Raw genomic sequence first — 14,799 nt, forward strand, 5'->3', positions numbered from 1 at the left:
ATTTAAGAACTCCAACATCCAAAAAAGATGTCGATTGGCAGTACAATGTAAAATATGTTTCGGATGTCTAGGCACCGGACATATGGTTAAAGATTGCAGACGATCTAGGAGGTGCGGCTTGAGTGGATGTAACAAGCACCACCACAGAATGTTACACTCGAATCCAGACATGGAACCAACACCTCGTAATACGTCCGCTACAGTTCCGCTTGAAGCCAACTGCAATATTCACAAGTCCTCAGCAAACGAGATATACTACCAGGTGATTCCAGTAACACTTCAACACGGAAGGCATTCAGTCGATACATATGCCTTCCTAGACACAGGGTCTTCCCTGACATTGCTAGATGAGGAAATGGCAAACTCCTTGGACCTATACGGCAGAGAAGAACCACTACAATTAAAATGGACACAGGACGTGTCTCGAAACGAGCTGAACAGTAGAAAAGTACAAGTTCGCATTCAGGGGTCGTCCAGAAGGTCGTACCGACTTGACGGTGTAAGAACCATTAAAAACTTACAACTTCCGACTCAGACAATGAACTACAAAGCAATGGCTACAAAATATCCGCATTTGGAAAACCTTCCGATCGAAAGCTACGAGCTTGCAAGGCCAACAATTCTCATAGGGCTGAATCAAAGCCATTTGCTTACCGCCATGGAAACAAGAAGGGGAAGTGACAATGACCCAATAGCAGTCCGAAGTAAGCTTGGATGGTTTATTTTCGGTAATGTCAGATCAATTTATCAAAACGATCATGAACTATTGCAACACGATAAAGAACTACGAGATATGATGGCTGCGCACTTCTCAATCGATGAATTTAGCATCAGACAACCAATAAGAGTCAACGACAACCCCTTGCCCTTAGAACCGGTCAACAAGTATACCACCGCGAGTTCTAACAACGTAATGCTGATAACCTCGACCGAAGATAAATCAAAAAAATCAACGCGAAAAAAAAGACGTAGAAATAAGACTACAACAAAAGGCATTTCTAAATCTTGGTTCAACATCTCACGTATATTGAAAATAATGATGTTGTTCGTAATGTCGTTCACGTTGATCAACGCTATATCCATAAAACCCGTTGACAAAGACGGTCTAATGTTCGACCACGAAGGAACGTGCTTATTACATAGAGGCATATGGCAAACAAATATACAAACCAACGTAGTGCCCGATGAAGACATTGAAGTAATTAACTCGATACGGAATAATGTGACAGTAGCGATGAAAGACATGGAGTTTGTCATCGAAGACTCTCTCCTAGAGCAAATTGCAACATCTGTTGAACGTTTATGCGATGATGCGATTGATGAGATCAAGCAGACAACGAGAACTAAACGAAGCAAAGGGTTCTTCGGTTTTTTGGCGGACTTAATATTTGGTAGCGACGATATGGAAAACGAGCTACAGGCAATGAGGGTTCATGAAGACGAAAAAATTCACCAAATATCGGAGTCAATGGTAAAAATGAATACCAAGGCGTCCAAAATGGGAGAACAGCTTAACGAGAGATACTATAAATTGTACAAAGACATGACTCAATTAAAACAATTATATTCTGCGGATAAGGTTCAAAGGTTACGAACAACGATGTTAGAAACCACGATATTGGCACGAGAAGTTATCGATGGAACATTGAATAGATATAGGAAAGTTCGAACGTTTCCTTTGTCCGTCGACGAACTAGCCCAAACCAGAAAAAACATTTCACAAGCGTTGCCAACTGGTTACATTGTCCTGGATCACCCATCAGCCGTAAAATACAACACGCGTGTAGTCAACGGCTCCCTCATAATTACCATGACGAGTGTTGTCATCAACAAAGTTGAGTTCGAGGTATTTAAGATAATACCGATCCCACGGGCTGAGAATGGCTCAATTATTGTAACAGAACATGATCGCATCGCGGTAGGCCACAACCAAGACTTCTTCTACCCATCGATCGAACTAACAAAACTGAATGATACGCATTTAATTACGGTTCAACCAGAACTGAGTAAGGAAGTGGATTGCGTAGCGGCTGTCATACTGCATATCGCAAGTACCCGCAAATGTGCAACAAAACTGTTAACCACGCCTTACGCTATGATGGAGACACTGTCCACTCCTAATACCGTTTTATACTATGCATCCGATACAAAGGCAATAGTTATACATTGCGACAACGTGGTAATGTCACCACCTTATGAGGCAGCAGTAGTAACTCTCCAGCCAGATTGCCGTATACAATCCAACAACAAAACGATACATGCAAGTTTAAATGGCATGAACAAGAAGATTGCAACATACTTCAAATCTAAATACCAGGTGGCCGATCACCTATTGGACGAATTCAATGACACCGTAAAAGATGTGGTGGAGCCGAAGCCCGATAATCCCTACGATAACAACGCTATGATAACCGTGTACAACAGTTTGGATCCCTTCCATCCGAAATCGAAGTATCTTTGGAGGAACGCCGCCCTTTTCGTAAGCATACTAATGATTATAATCGGGATCATTTATCTACGTTGCTGCAGACGAAGATGCTGCACCAGATCCAGAGCCACAGCAGGACCCGATGTCCATATCCGAATGGACAACCTATTGAACCGGCAACAATTAGAAGACACAGCGCTTTAAAACCAAGCATTGGAGGGACGTTCAATGAAGCAAGGCGGCATGCCGAAGAATTGAAGAGAAAAAGTGATTTAAAACTCTGTTAGACCATAAGTACACAAAATGTAAAATAGAAGAAAATAATTGAATATGAAATAATTGTAGTCAAAATGAGGAATCTGACAATGAATAAGAAATATAAGCAACAAAGGGTTGCATAAACTGACGAGAAGATATGTCGTCTAATGTAATAGTAAAAAAAAATATAATTTGTTCAGTGAAAGAAGCAATTAGGCGCCGTTGTATGGCTATTAAAGTACATAAAGTTGAAGACTCTTCTATGGATAGAAGAAGTATTGAATTTGAAAATTGAATACTCCTGCGAGAGTAAAATGAAGTGTAACACAAAGCTAAAATGAATAGGATTTGCATTGTAAATGAATCTGAAGGCAAAGTGGCTAATAAATTGTAACGAAGCAAAGAATGAATTTATAACACACCATGTATGAAGAATAAACGGAAGTCATCCGCTCATAGCAAACGAATTGCATTGTATAACTTCAGGTTAGGAAATTGAATGTAAGAAAAACATAATATTGAAAAGAGAATATAAGATGAAACAATTGCGAATTATACAGTAATAAAAGATACAGCATCAGAAGCATAGAAGAAAAAATTATTAGAAACAGATGCGGCGTAGCTCAATTGGTAAATCTGCCTTACGCGATTTACGAGGGCCGGTATGTCGCCGCACGGATCATGCCTTTAGAGCGTGATTCATGGCGAGAACGATAGAGCGGATGCTTAGATCGCGCTCTATCCTAAATACACAGAATAGCTTGCGCAGTGGCTTTATCGTAACTAATGAGGTTTTTCCGAAGTGCGATTATTGCTAGCTGAAAACCTAAATATCATAAAACTCCTCCGGCCAGCGATAACCCGCCGGGAAGGAGAACAAAACAAAAATAAGCAAAACGACGTAATGTGTTTACGATCAGAGCCTATCTCCGATCGTAAATACCGAAGGACGGGAGAAATCCCAAAAAGAGAGCACTATGGGTGCTATAAACGGAGCCTATCTCCGAGCTAGGACAATAAGTAATAAAACGGAGAGGAAAAGATAACACGCCTGCGAGCGTGTTAATAATCATCCCTCGTTCGCCCGTCTGGCTTAGAATAAATAATTGTAATTTTCTCTCTCTTATGCTACGCCCTTCTGGGGTAGATAAGAAGGCAATGTCTGTATATAAGAGAAAACTTGAACAGAATAAACGCACTCTCAACTGGACACTCTCAACCATACCACGGACGTAGGAGCGTCGTGGCGAAGTACCGAACCCCTCTTTTTTGTCATAAACGTATCACAACCCTGGACATCGCCCGAGCATCCTGGACACCATCGGGAGCACCCTGGACATCATCGCCGGCAGATCCCAGCGCAACAAGCGCTGGTAAGTATTGAACACCCCTCCTCCAAAGATCCGAAATTCCAACCACCCTTCCTCTCCCTTTTCCTTCCCTTGGCTCCGCCCGGCCAAACTCCCAAGTGACGCGGTACTACCGGATCGCACCAGTAGGCGCATACTCGTTATGCGCTCTACGTGATCTGGCCTACCACATAGCGTCCAGTAAAGGGCTTTCCCTTCGTGTCATCAGCACGATCTCGAACTGCAGCCACATTTGGTGGCTCCAGAGAGGAGTCTTTTCCTAAAGACACTGTACGAACTCACAACACGCTCGGTTGAGTTGAGAATCCTGTTAAATTGATTTGCGCCCGTCGTTGAACGGAGAGGTTCGGTCTTGTAAAGACGAACAAGGTGAGGTTGTCTGTGGACATCACCATTTAGCCAAGAGGCAAATTGCGCATTTCAAGAAACAGAAATTAGGTCCTGAAAGACGGACAAATTAGGCCGTAGAAATCGGCATCTTGTTGAAACAAGTCCAGCTTTATAAACAGACCGATCGCCAGTCAGGCATAGTTGGACGAAGGCAACCAGGCGCCTCGTCAACATCAACTGTAATCCGGTCACGAGGGCCGGAAGACGAATATTGTGCAACGTTTGAAATCAGCGTAGGCAACTAGGCGCCACGCTTGGTTTAAGACAAGGCGAAGGCAACCAGGCGCCTCGCCACTTGCGCATTATAACACAGTTTAAACATCGAGTGACGGCAACCAGGCTCCTCACTCAGGAATAATGATATCAAGCTTTACGAGATCATCACGCCCGTGCTGTGATGCATGTGGCAAGAAAATTGAACTAGACAATCTGGTCCAATGCAGACAGTGCAAAAGGAATTATCATCATTCCTGTGTAGGACATACACCCACTGAAGAGGAAACCTATTTAGTATGCTCGCTTTGTTCCCCTACCAAAACAAACGAAAGTGAGGGAAAGGCACAGGCACCTGCAGCGTCTCATCCCTCAACTAATTCGAGGGAACAAAAACAGATAGAGGAGCTGACGAATCTAGTTACACAACTAGCTGAGATGCATGTTAGCGAACGCAACAACATAACCACATTAAAAAAGGAAATAGTAACAATGCAGGCATCACTCAACGCTCTAGTCGTGGGCGCAACGACAATAGCAACACAGCGACAAACAGAATTACCATGCTCTCCGGCGCAAGCACAGTCAACTGAACCCCTAATCAATATCTCCGGGCAACAACGTGACCGAGCAACGATTCAAACACCACTACCAATGAGATCCGGTCCATCAATTGGCTGGGAGCAGAGTGCAATGATGCCAGCTCCACAGCATGGAGATTTTACGATTCTAATGAAGAGGCAAGCTTTGACTCCCTTGCCAAAATTCAGCGGGTCGCCCAAAGATTGGGCTAAATTCAAAAGGATCTACGAAGTCAGCACGAGAGAATGTGCGTTTTCCAATCATGAAAATCTCTCCAGACTTGAAGCTGCCCTTGAAGGACGCGCAGCTAGAAGCGTGCAGCAACTATTTATAAACTCGGAAAATGTTCCGAGTATAATAGAGAGACTAGAGGAAAATTTCGGAAACCCTAAATTCATATATGAGGAACTACTGCACGATCTACAGAAGCTTAAAAGAGAAAGTAGATCAATAATAATCGAAATGTCAGATGCTTTAGAAAATATGGTGGCAAACATGACGATCATAAATCAAAGAGGTTACCTACTAGATGCGAGGTTAATAGAAGACCTAGTTAAGAGACTACCTTATAACCTGCAAATAGAATGGACACGCCATAGAACGACGACTGGTGATGCCCCATCTTTAGAAGAAATGAGTAACTGGCTGAAACCTCACGCCAAAATAATGAGGAATATGGCTTCTCCTCTACCTTCTACAGTTAGAAGCCAGATACATGTCCATCAAGAGATGCCACGCATGAAATGTCCGGTTTGCTCGAATAACCATAAAATCTTCAATTGCACGGAATTTAAGAACTCCAACATCCAAAAAAGATGTCGATTGGCAGTACAATGTAAAATATGTTTCGGATGTCTAGGCACCGGACATATGGTTAAAGATTGCAGACGATCTAGGAGGTGCGGCTTGAGTGGATGTAACAAGCACCACCACAGAATGTTACACTCGAATCCAGACATGGAACCAACACCTCGTAATACGTCCGCTACAGTTCCGCTTGAAGCCAACTGCAATATTCACAAGTCCTCAGCAAACGAGATATACTACCAGGTGATTCCAGTAACACTTCAACACGGAAGGCATTCAGTCGATACATATGCCTTCCTAGACACAGGGTCTTCCCTGACATTGCTAGATGAGGAAATGGCAAACTCCTTGGACCTATACGGCAGAGAAGAACCACTACAATTAAAATGGACACAGGACGTGTCTCGAAACGAGCTGAACAGTAGAAAAGTACAAGTTCGCATTCAGGGGTCGTCCAGAAGGTCGTACCGACTTGACGGTGTAAGAACCATTAAAAACTTACAACTTCCGACTCAGACAATGAACTACAAAGCAATGGCTACAAAATATCCGCATTTGGAAAACCTTCCGATCGAAAGCTACGAGCTTGCAAGGCCAACAATTCTCATAGGGCTGAATCAAAGCCATTTGCTTACCGCCATGGAAACAAGAAGGGGAAGTGACAATGACCCAATAGCAGTCCGAAGTAAGCTTGGATGGTTTATTTTCGGTAATGTCAGATCAATTTATCAAAACGATCATGAACTATTGCAACACGATAAAGAACTACGAGATATGATGGCTGCGCACTTCTCAATCGATGAATTTAGCATCAGACAACCAATAAGAGTCAACGACAACCCCTTGCCCTTAGAACCGGTCAACAAGTATACCACCGCGAGTTCTAACAACGTAATGCTGATAACCTCGACCGAAGATAAATCAAAAAAATCAACGCGAAAAAAAAGACGTAGAAATAAGACTACAACAAAAGGCATTTCTAAATCTTGGTTCAACATCTCACGTATATTGAAAATAATGATGTTGTTCGTAATGTCGTTCACGTTGATCAACGCTATATCCATAAAACCCGTTGACAAAGACGGTCTAATGTTCGACCACGAAGGAACGTGCTTATTACATAGAGGCATATGGCAAACAAATATACAAACCAACGTAGTGCCCGATGAAGACATTGAAGTAATTAACTCGATACGGAATAATGTGACAGTAGCGATGAAAGACATGGAGTTTGTCATCGAAGACTCTCTCCTAGAGCAAATTGCAACATCTGTTGAACGTTTATGCGATGATGCGATTGATGAGATCAAGCAGACAACGAGAACTAAACGAAGCAAAGGGTTCTTCGGTTTTTTGGCGGACTTAATATTTGGTAGCGACGATATGGAAAACGAGCTACAGGCAATGAGGGTTCATGAAGACGAAAAAATTCACCAAATATCGGAGTCAATGGTAAAAATGAATACCAAGGCGTCCAAAATGGGAGAACAGCTTAACGAGAGATACTATAAATTGTACAAAGACATGACTCAATTAAAACAATTATATTCTGCGGATAAGGTTCAAAGGTTACGAACAACGATGTTAGAAACCACGATATTGGCACGAGAAGTTATCGATGGAACATTGAATAGATATAGGAAAGTTCGAACGTTTCCTTTGTCCGTCGACGAACTAGCCCAAACCAGAAAAAACATTTCACAAGCGTTGCCAACTGGTTACATTGTCCTGGATCACCCATCAGCCGTAAAATACAACACGCGTGTAGTCAACGGCTCCCTCATAATTACCATGACGAGTGTTGTCATCAACAAAGTTGAGTTCGAGGTATTTAAGATAATACCGATCCCACGGGCTGAGAATGGCTCAATTATTGTAACAGAACATGATCGCATCGCGGTAGGCCACAACCAAGACTTCTTCTACCCATCGATCGAACTAACAAAACTGAATGATACGCATTTAATTACGGTTCAACCAGAACTGAGTAAGGAAGTGGATTGCGTAGCGGCTGTCATACTGCATATCGCAAGTACCCGCAAATGTGCAACAAAACTGTTAACCACGCCTTACGCTATGATGGAGACACTGTCCACTCCTAATACCGTTTTATACTATGCATCCGATACAAAGGCAATAGTTATACATTGCGACAACGTGGTAATGTCACCACCTTATGAGGCAGCAGTAGTAACTCTCCAGCCAGATTGCCGTATACAATCCAACAACAAAACGATACATGCAAGTTTAAATGGCATGAACAAGAAGATTGCAACATACTTCAAATCTAAATACCAGGTGGCCGATCACCTATTGGACGAATTCAATGACACCGTAAAAGATGTGGTGGAGCCGAAGCCCGATAATCCCTACGATAACAACGCTATGATAACCGTGTACAACAGTTTGGATCCCTTCCATCCGAAATCGAAGTATCTTTGGAGGAACGCCGCCCTTTTCGTAAGCATACTAATGATTATAATCGGGATCATTTATCTACGTTGCTGCAGACGAAGATGCTGCACCAGATCCAGAGCCACAGCAGGACCCGATGTCCATATCCGAATGGACAACCTATTGAACCGGCAACAATTAGAAGACACAGCGCTTTAAAACCAAGCATTGGAGGGACGTTCAATGAAGCAAGGCGGCATGCCGAAGAATTGAAGAGAAAAAGTGATTTAAAACTCTGTTAGACCATAAGTACACAAAATGTAAAATAGAAGAAAATAATTGAATATGAAATAATTGTAGTCAAAATGAGGAATCTGACAATGAATAAGAAATATAAGCAACAAAGGGTTGCATAAACTGACGAGAAGATATGTCGTCTAATGTAATAGTAAAAAAAAATATAATTTGTTCAGTGAAAGAAGCAATTAGGCGCCGTTGTATGGCTATTAAAGTACATAAAGTTGAAGACTCTTCTATGGATAGAAGAAGTATTGAATTTGAAAATTGAATACTCCTGCGAGAGTAAAATGAAGTGTAACACAAAGCTAAAATGAATAGGATTTGCATTGTAAATGAATCTGAAGGCAAAGTGGCTAATAAATTGTAACGAAGCAAAGAATGAATTTATAACACACCATGTATGAAGAATAAACGGAAGTCATCCGCTCATAGCAAACGAATTGCATTGTATAACTTCAGGTTAGGAAATTGAATGTAAGAAAAACATAATATTGAAAAGAGAATATAAGATGAAACAATTGCGAATTATACAGTAATAAAAGATACAGCATCAGAAGCATAGAAGAAAAAATTATTAGAAACAGATGCGGCGTAGCTCAATTGGTAAATCTGCCTTACGCGATTTACGAGGGCCGGTATGTCGCCGCACGGATCATGCCTTTAGAGCGTGATTCATGGCGAGAACGATAGAGCGGATGCTTAGATCGCGCTCTATCCTAAATACACAGAATAGCTTGCGCAGTGGCTTTATCGTAACTAATGAGGTTTTTCCGAAGTGCGATTATTGCTAGCTGAAAACCTAAATATCATAAAACTCCTCCGGCCAGCGATAACCCGCCGGGAAGGAGAACAAAACAAAAATAAGCAAAACGACGTAATGTGTTTACGATCAGAGCCTATCTCCGATCGTAAATACCGAAGGACGGGAGAAATCCCAAAAAGAGAGCACTATGGGTGCTATAAACGGAGCCTATCTCCGAGCTAGGACAATAAGTAATAAAACGGAGAGGAAAAGATAACACGCCTGCGAGCGTGTTAATAATCATCCCTCGTTCGCCCGTCTGGCTTAGAATAAATAATTGTAATTTTCTCTCTCTTATGCTACGCCCTTCTGGGGTAGATAAGAAGGCAATGTCTGTATATAAGAGAAAACTTGAACAGAATAAACGCACTCTCAACTGGACACTCTCAACCATACCACGGACGTAGGAGCGTCGTGGCGAAGTACCGAACCCCTCTTTTTTGTCATAAACGTATCACAACCCTGGACATCGCCCGAGCATCCTGGACACCATCGGGAGCACCCTGGACATCATCGCCGGCAGATCCCAGCGCAACAAGCGCTGGTAAGTATTGAACACCCCTCCTCCAAAGATCCGAAATTCCAACCACCCTTCCTCTCCCTTTTCCTTCCCTTGGCTCCGCCCGGCCAAACTCCCAAGTGACGCGGTACTACCGGATCGCACCAGTAGGCGCATACTCGTTATGCGCTCTACGTGATCTGGCCTACCACATAGCGTCCAGTAAAGGGCTTTCCCTTCGTGTCATCAGCACGATCTCGAACTGCAGCCACAGCCACCGTACTGAACAGTGGCAATCCCATTTATTTTCTGCCACCGTACTGAACAGTGGCAATCCCATTTATTTTCTGCCACCGTACTGAACAGTGCCAATCCCATTTATTTTCTGCCACCGTACTGAACAGTGGCAATCCCATTTATTTTCTGCAACCGGACTGAACAGAGGCAATCCCATTTCTTTTCTACCGTCGGACTGAATAGAGGCTATCCCATTTATTTTCTGCCACCGTACTGAACAGTGGCAATCCCAAATTCTTTTCTGCCGTCGGACTGAACAGTGGCAATCCCATTTATTTTCTGCCACCGAACTGAACAGTGGCAATCCCATTTATTTTCTGCAACCGGACTAAACAGGGGCAATCCCATTTCTTTTCTGCCATCGGACTGAACAGTGGTTTATTAGCCGGTGCCCGCTCGGAAATTAATTTAATAGCAATTGCAATGTGATAGGAGCACAGTTTCTCTCACTCGCTCCTCTAAATACTATGTTCTTCTCTTTCAATCCCATTTCTTCTCTGCCACCGGACTGAACAGTGGCAATCCAATTTATTTTCTGCAACCGGACTGAACAGAGGCAATCCCATTTCTTTTCTGCCATCGGACTGAACAGTGGTGTATTAGCCAGTGCCCGCTCAGAAATTAATTTAATAGCAATTGCAATGTGATAGGAGCACAGTTTCTCTCACTCGCTCCCCTAAATACTATCGCATCGCATCGTATCGCATCGTATCGCATCGCATCGCATCGCAGTTTCTCTCGCTCGCTCGCCTAAATACTATGTTCTTCTCTCTCAATCCCATTTCTTCTCTGCCACCGGACTGAACAGTGGCAATCCCATTTATTTTCTGCCACAGTACTGAACAGTGGCAATCCCATTTATTTTCTGCAACGGGACTGAACAGAAGCAATCCCATTTCTTTTCTGCCGTCGGACTGAACAGAGGCAATCCCATTTCTTTTCTGCCGTCGGACTGAATAGAGGCAATCCCATTTATTTTCTGCAACTGGACTGAACAGAGGCAATCCCATTTATTTTCTGCAACTGGACTGAACAGAGGCAATCCCATTTATTTTCTGCCACCGTACTGAACAGTGGCAATCCCATTTATTTTCTGCAACTGGACTGAACAGAGGCAATCCCATTTCTTTTCTGCCGTCGGACTGAACAGAGGCAATCCTATTTCTTTTCTGCCGTCGGACTGAATAGAGGCAATCCCATTTATTTTCTGCAACTGGACTGAACAGAGGCAATCCCATTTATTTTCTGCAACTGGACTGAACAGAAGCAATCCCATTTATTTTCTGCAACCGGACTGACCAGAGGCAATCCCATTTATTTTCTGCCACCGTACTTAACAGTGGCAATCCCATTTATTTTCTGTCACCGTACTGAACAGTGGCAATCCCATTTATTTTCTGCGACCGGACTGAACAGTGGCAATCCCATTTATTTTCTGTCACCGTACTGAACAGTGGCAATCCCATTTCTTCTCTGCCACCGGACTGAACAGTGTCAATCCCATTTCTTCTCTGCCACCGGACTGAACAGTGGAAATCCTATTTATTTTCTGCCACCGTACTGAACAGTGGCAATCCCATTTATTTTCTGCAACCGGACTGAACAGTGGCAATCCCATTTATTTTCTGCCACCGTACTGAACAGTGGCAATCCCATTTATTTTCTGCCACCGTACTGAACAGTGGCAATCCCATTTATTTTCTGCCACCGTACTGAACAGTGCCAATCCCATTTATTTTCTGCAACCGGACTGAACAGAGGCAATCCCATTTCTTTTCTGCCATCGGACTGAACAGTGGTTTATTAGCCGGTGCCCGCTCAGAAATTAATTTAATAGCAATTGCAATGTGATAGGAGCACAGTTTCTCTCACTCGCTCCCATAAATACTATCGCATCGCATCGTATCGCATCGTAACGCATCGCATCGCATCGCAGTTTCTCTCGCTCGCTCGCCTAAATACTATGTTCTTCTCTTTCAATCCCATTTCTTCTCTGCCACCGAACTGAACAGTGGCAATCCCATTTATTTTCTGCAACCGGACTGAACAGAGGCAATCCCATTTCTTTTCTGCCATCGGACTGAACAGTGGTTTATTAGCCGGTGCCCGCTCGGAAATTAATTTAATAGCAATTGCAATGTGATAGGAGCACAGTTTCTCTCACTCGCTCCCCTAAATACTATCGCATCGCATCGTATCGCATCGTATCGCATCGTATCGCATCGCATCGCATCGCAGTTTCTCTCGCTCGCTCGCCTAAATACTATGTTCTTCTCTCTCAATCCCATTTCTTCTCTGCCACCGGACTGAACAGTGGCAATCCCATTTCTTTTCTGCCGTCGGACTGAACAGAGGCAATCCCATTTCTTTTCTGCCGTCGGACTGAATAGAGGCAATCCCATTTATTTTCTGCAACTGGACTGAACAGAGGCAATCCCATTTATTTTCTGCAACTGGACTGAACAGAGGCAATCCCATTTATTTTCTGCAACCGGACTGACCAGAGGCAATCCCATTTATTTTCTGCCACCGTACTGAACAGTGGCAATCCCATTTATTTTCTGCCACCGTACTGAACAGTGGCAATCCCATTTATTTTCTGCCACCGTACTGAACAGCGCCAATCCCATTTATTTTCTGCAACCGGACTGAACAGTGGCAATCCCATTTATTTTCTGCCACCGTAATGAACAGTGGCAATCCCATTTATTTTCTGCAACTGGACTGAACAGTGGCAATCCCATTTCTTTTCTGCCGTCGGACTGATCGCATCGCATCGCATCGCATCGCGAAATTAATTTAATTGCATTTGCAATGTGATAGGAAAAGAGTTTCTCTCACTCGCTCCTCTAAATACTATCGCATCGCATCGTATCGCATCGCATCGCATCGCAGTTTCTCTCGCTCGCTCGCCTAAATACTATGTTCTTCTCTCTCAATCCCATTTCTTCTCTGCCACCGGACTGAACAGTGGCAATCCCATTTATTTTCTGCCACCGTACTGAACAGTGGCAATCCCATTTATTTTCTGCAACTGGACTGAACAGAGGCAATCCCATTTCTTTTCTGCCGTCGGACTGAACAGAGGCAATCCCATTTCTTTTCTGCCGTCGGACTGAATAGAGGCAATCCCATTTATTTTCTGCAACTGGACTGAACAGAGGCAATCCCATTTATTTTCTGCAACTGGACTGAACAGAGGCAATCCCATTTATTTTCTGCAACCGGACTGACCAGAGGCAATCCCATTTATTTTCTGCCACCGTACTGAACAGTGGCAATCCCATTTATTTTCTGCGACCGGACTGAACAGTGGCAATCCCATTTCTTCTCTGCCACCGGACTGAACAGTGGCTATCCCATTTATTTTCTGCCACAGTACTGAACAGTGGCAATCCCATTTATTTTCTGCAACCGGACTGAACAGTGGCAATCCCATTTATTTTCTGCCACCGTACTGAACAGTGGCAATCCCATTTATTTTCTGCCACCGTACTGAACAGTGGCAATCCCATTTATTTTCTGCCACCGTACTGAACAGTGCCAATCCCATTTATTTTCTGCAACCGGACTGAACAGTGGCAATCCCATTTCTTTTCTACCGTCGGACTGAATAGAGGCAATCCCATTTATTTTCTGCAACTGGACTGAACAGAGGCAATCCCATTTATTTTCTGCAACTGGACTGAACAGAGGCAATCCCATTTATTTTCTGCAACCGGACTGACCAGAGGCAATCCCATTTATTTTCTGCCACCGTACTGAACAGTGGCAATCCCATTTATTTTCTGCAACTGGACTGAACAGAGGCAATCCCATTTCTTTTCTGCCGTCGGACTGAACAGAGGCAATCCCATTTCTTTTCTGCCGTCGGACTGAATAGAGGCAATCCCATTTATTTTCTGCAACTGGACTGAACAGAGGCAATCCCATTTATTTTCTGCAACTGGACTGAACAGAGGCAATCCCATTTATTTTCTGCAACCGGACTGACCAGAGGCAATCCCATTTATTTTCTACCACCGTACTGAACAGTGGCAATCCCATTTATTTTCTGTCACCGTACTGAACAGTGGCAATCCCATTTATTTTCTGCGACCGGACTGAACAGTGGCAATCCCATTTCTTCTCTGCCACCGGACTGAACAGTGTCAATCCCATTTCTTCTCTGCCACCGGACTGAACAGTGGCAATCCCATTTATTTTCTGCCACCGTACTGAACAGAGGCAATCCCATTTATTTTCTGCCACCGTACTGAACAGTGGCAATCCCATTTATTTTCTGCCACCGTACTGAACAGTGCCAATCCCATTTATTTTCTGCAACTGGACTGAACAGTGGCAATCCCATTTATTTTCTGCAACGGGACTGAACAGTGGCAATACCATTTATTTTCTGTCACCGTACTGAACAGTGTCAATCCCATTTATTTTCTGCGACCGGACTGAACAGTGGCAA

General features: G+C 43.4%; 1 protein-coding gene and 2 pseudogenes across 1 annotated transcript; all 3 read left to right on the plus strand.

Annotated features, from left to right (window-relative positions):
• LOC129768228 (uncharacterized) lies at nucleotides 1-8,698 on the plus strand. Its single transcript, XM_055769720.1, has 2 exons — nucleotides 1-4,059; nucleotides 8,559-8,698. The coding sequence occupies exon 1, from the start codon at nucleotides 83-85 to the stop codon at nucleotides 2,630-2,632; it is 2,550 nt and encodes an 849-aa protein (XP_055625695.1). The 5' UTR covers nucleotides 1-82; the 3' UTR covers nucleotides 2,633-4,059; nucleotides 8,559-8,698.
• On the plus strand, nucleotides 3,444-3,572 carry LOC129772130 (U4 spliceosomal RNA; annotated as a pseudogene).
• Nucleotides 8,699-9,472: 774 nt separating the features above from the next.
• On the plus strand, nucleotides 9,473-9,601 carry LOC129772131 (U4 spliceosomal RNA; annotated as a pseudogene).
• The last annotated feature ends 5,198 nt before the right edge of the window (nucleotides 9,602-14,799 follow it).

This window comes from Toxorhynchites rutilus, chromosome 2 (genome assembly GCF_029784135.1).
Source record: "Toxorhynchites rutilus septentrionalis strain SRP chromosome 2, ASM2978413v1, whole genome shotgun sequence".
In the NCBI taxonomy this organism is placed as follows: domain Eukaryota; kingdom Metazoa; phylum Arthropoda; class Insecta; order Diptera; family Culicidae; genus Toxorhynchites; species Toxorhynchites rutilus.

Coding starts and splice junctions, on each gene's coding strand:
- LOC129768228 (XM_055769720.1), top strand. CDS start 83: ATGGTTAAAGATTGCAGACGATCTAGGAGGTGCGGCTTGAGTGGATGT.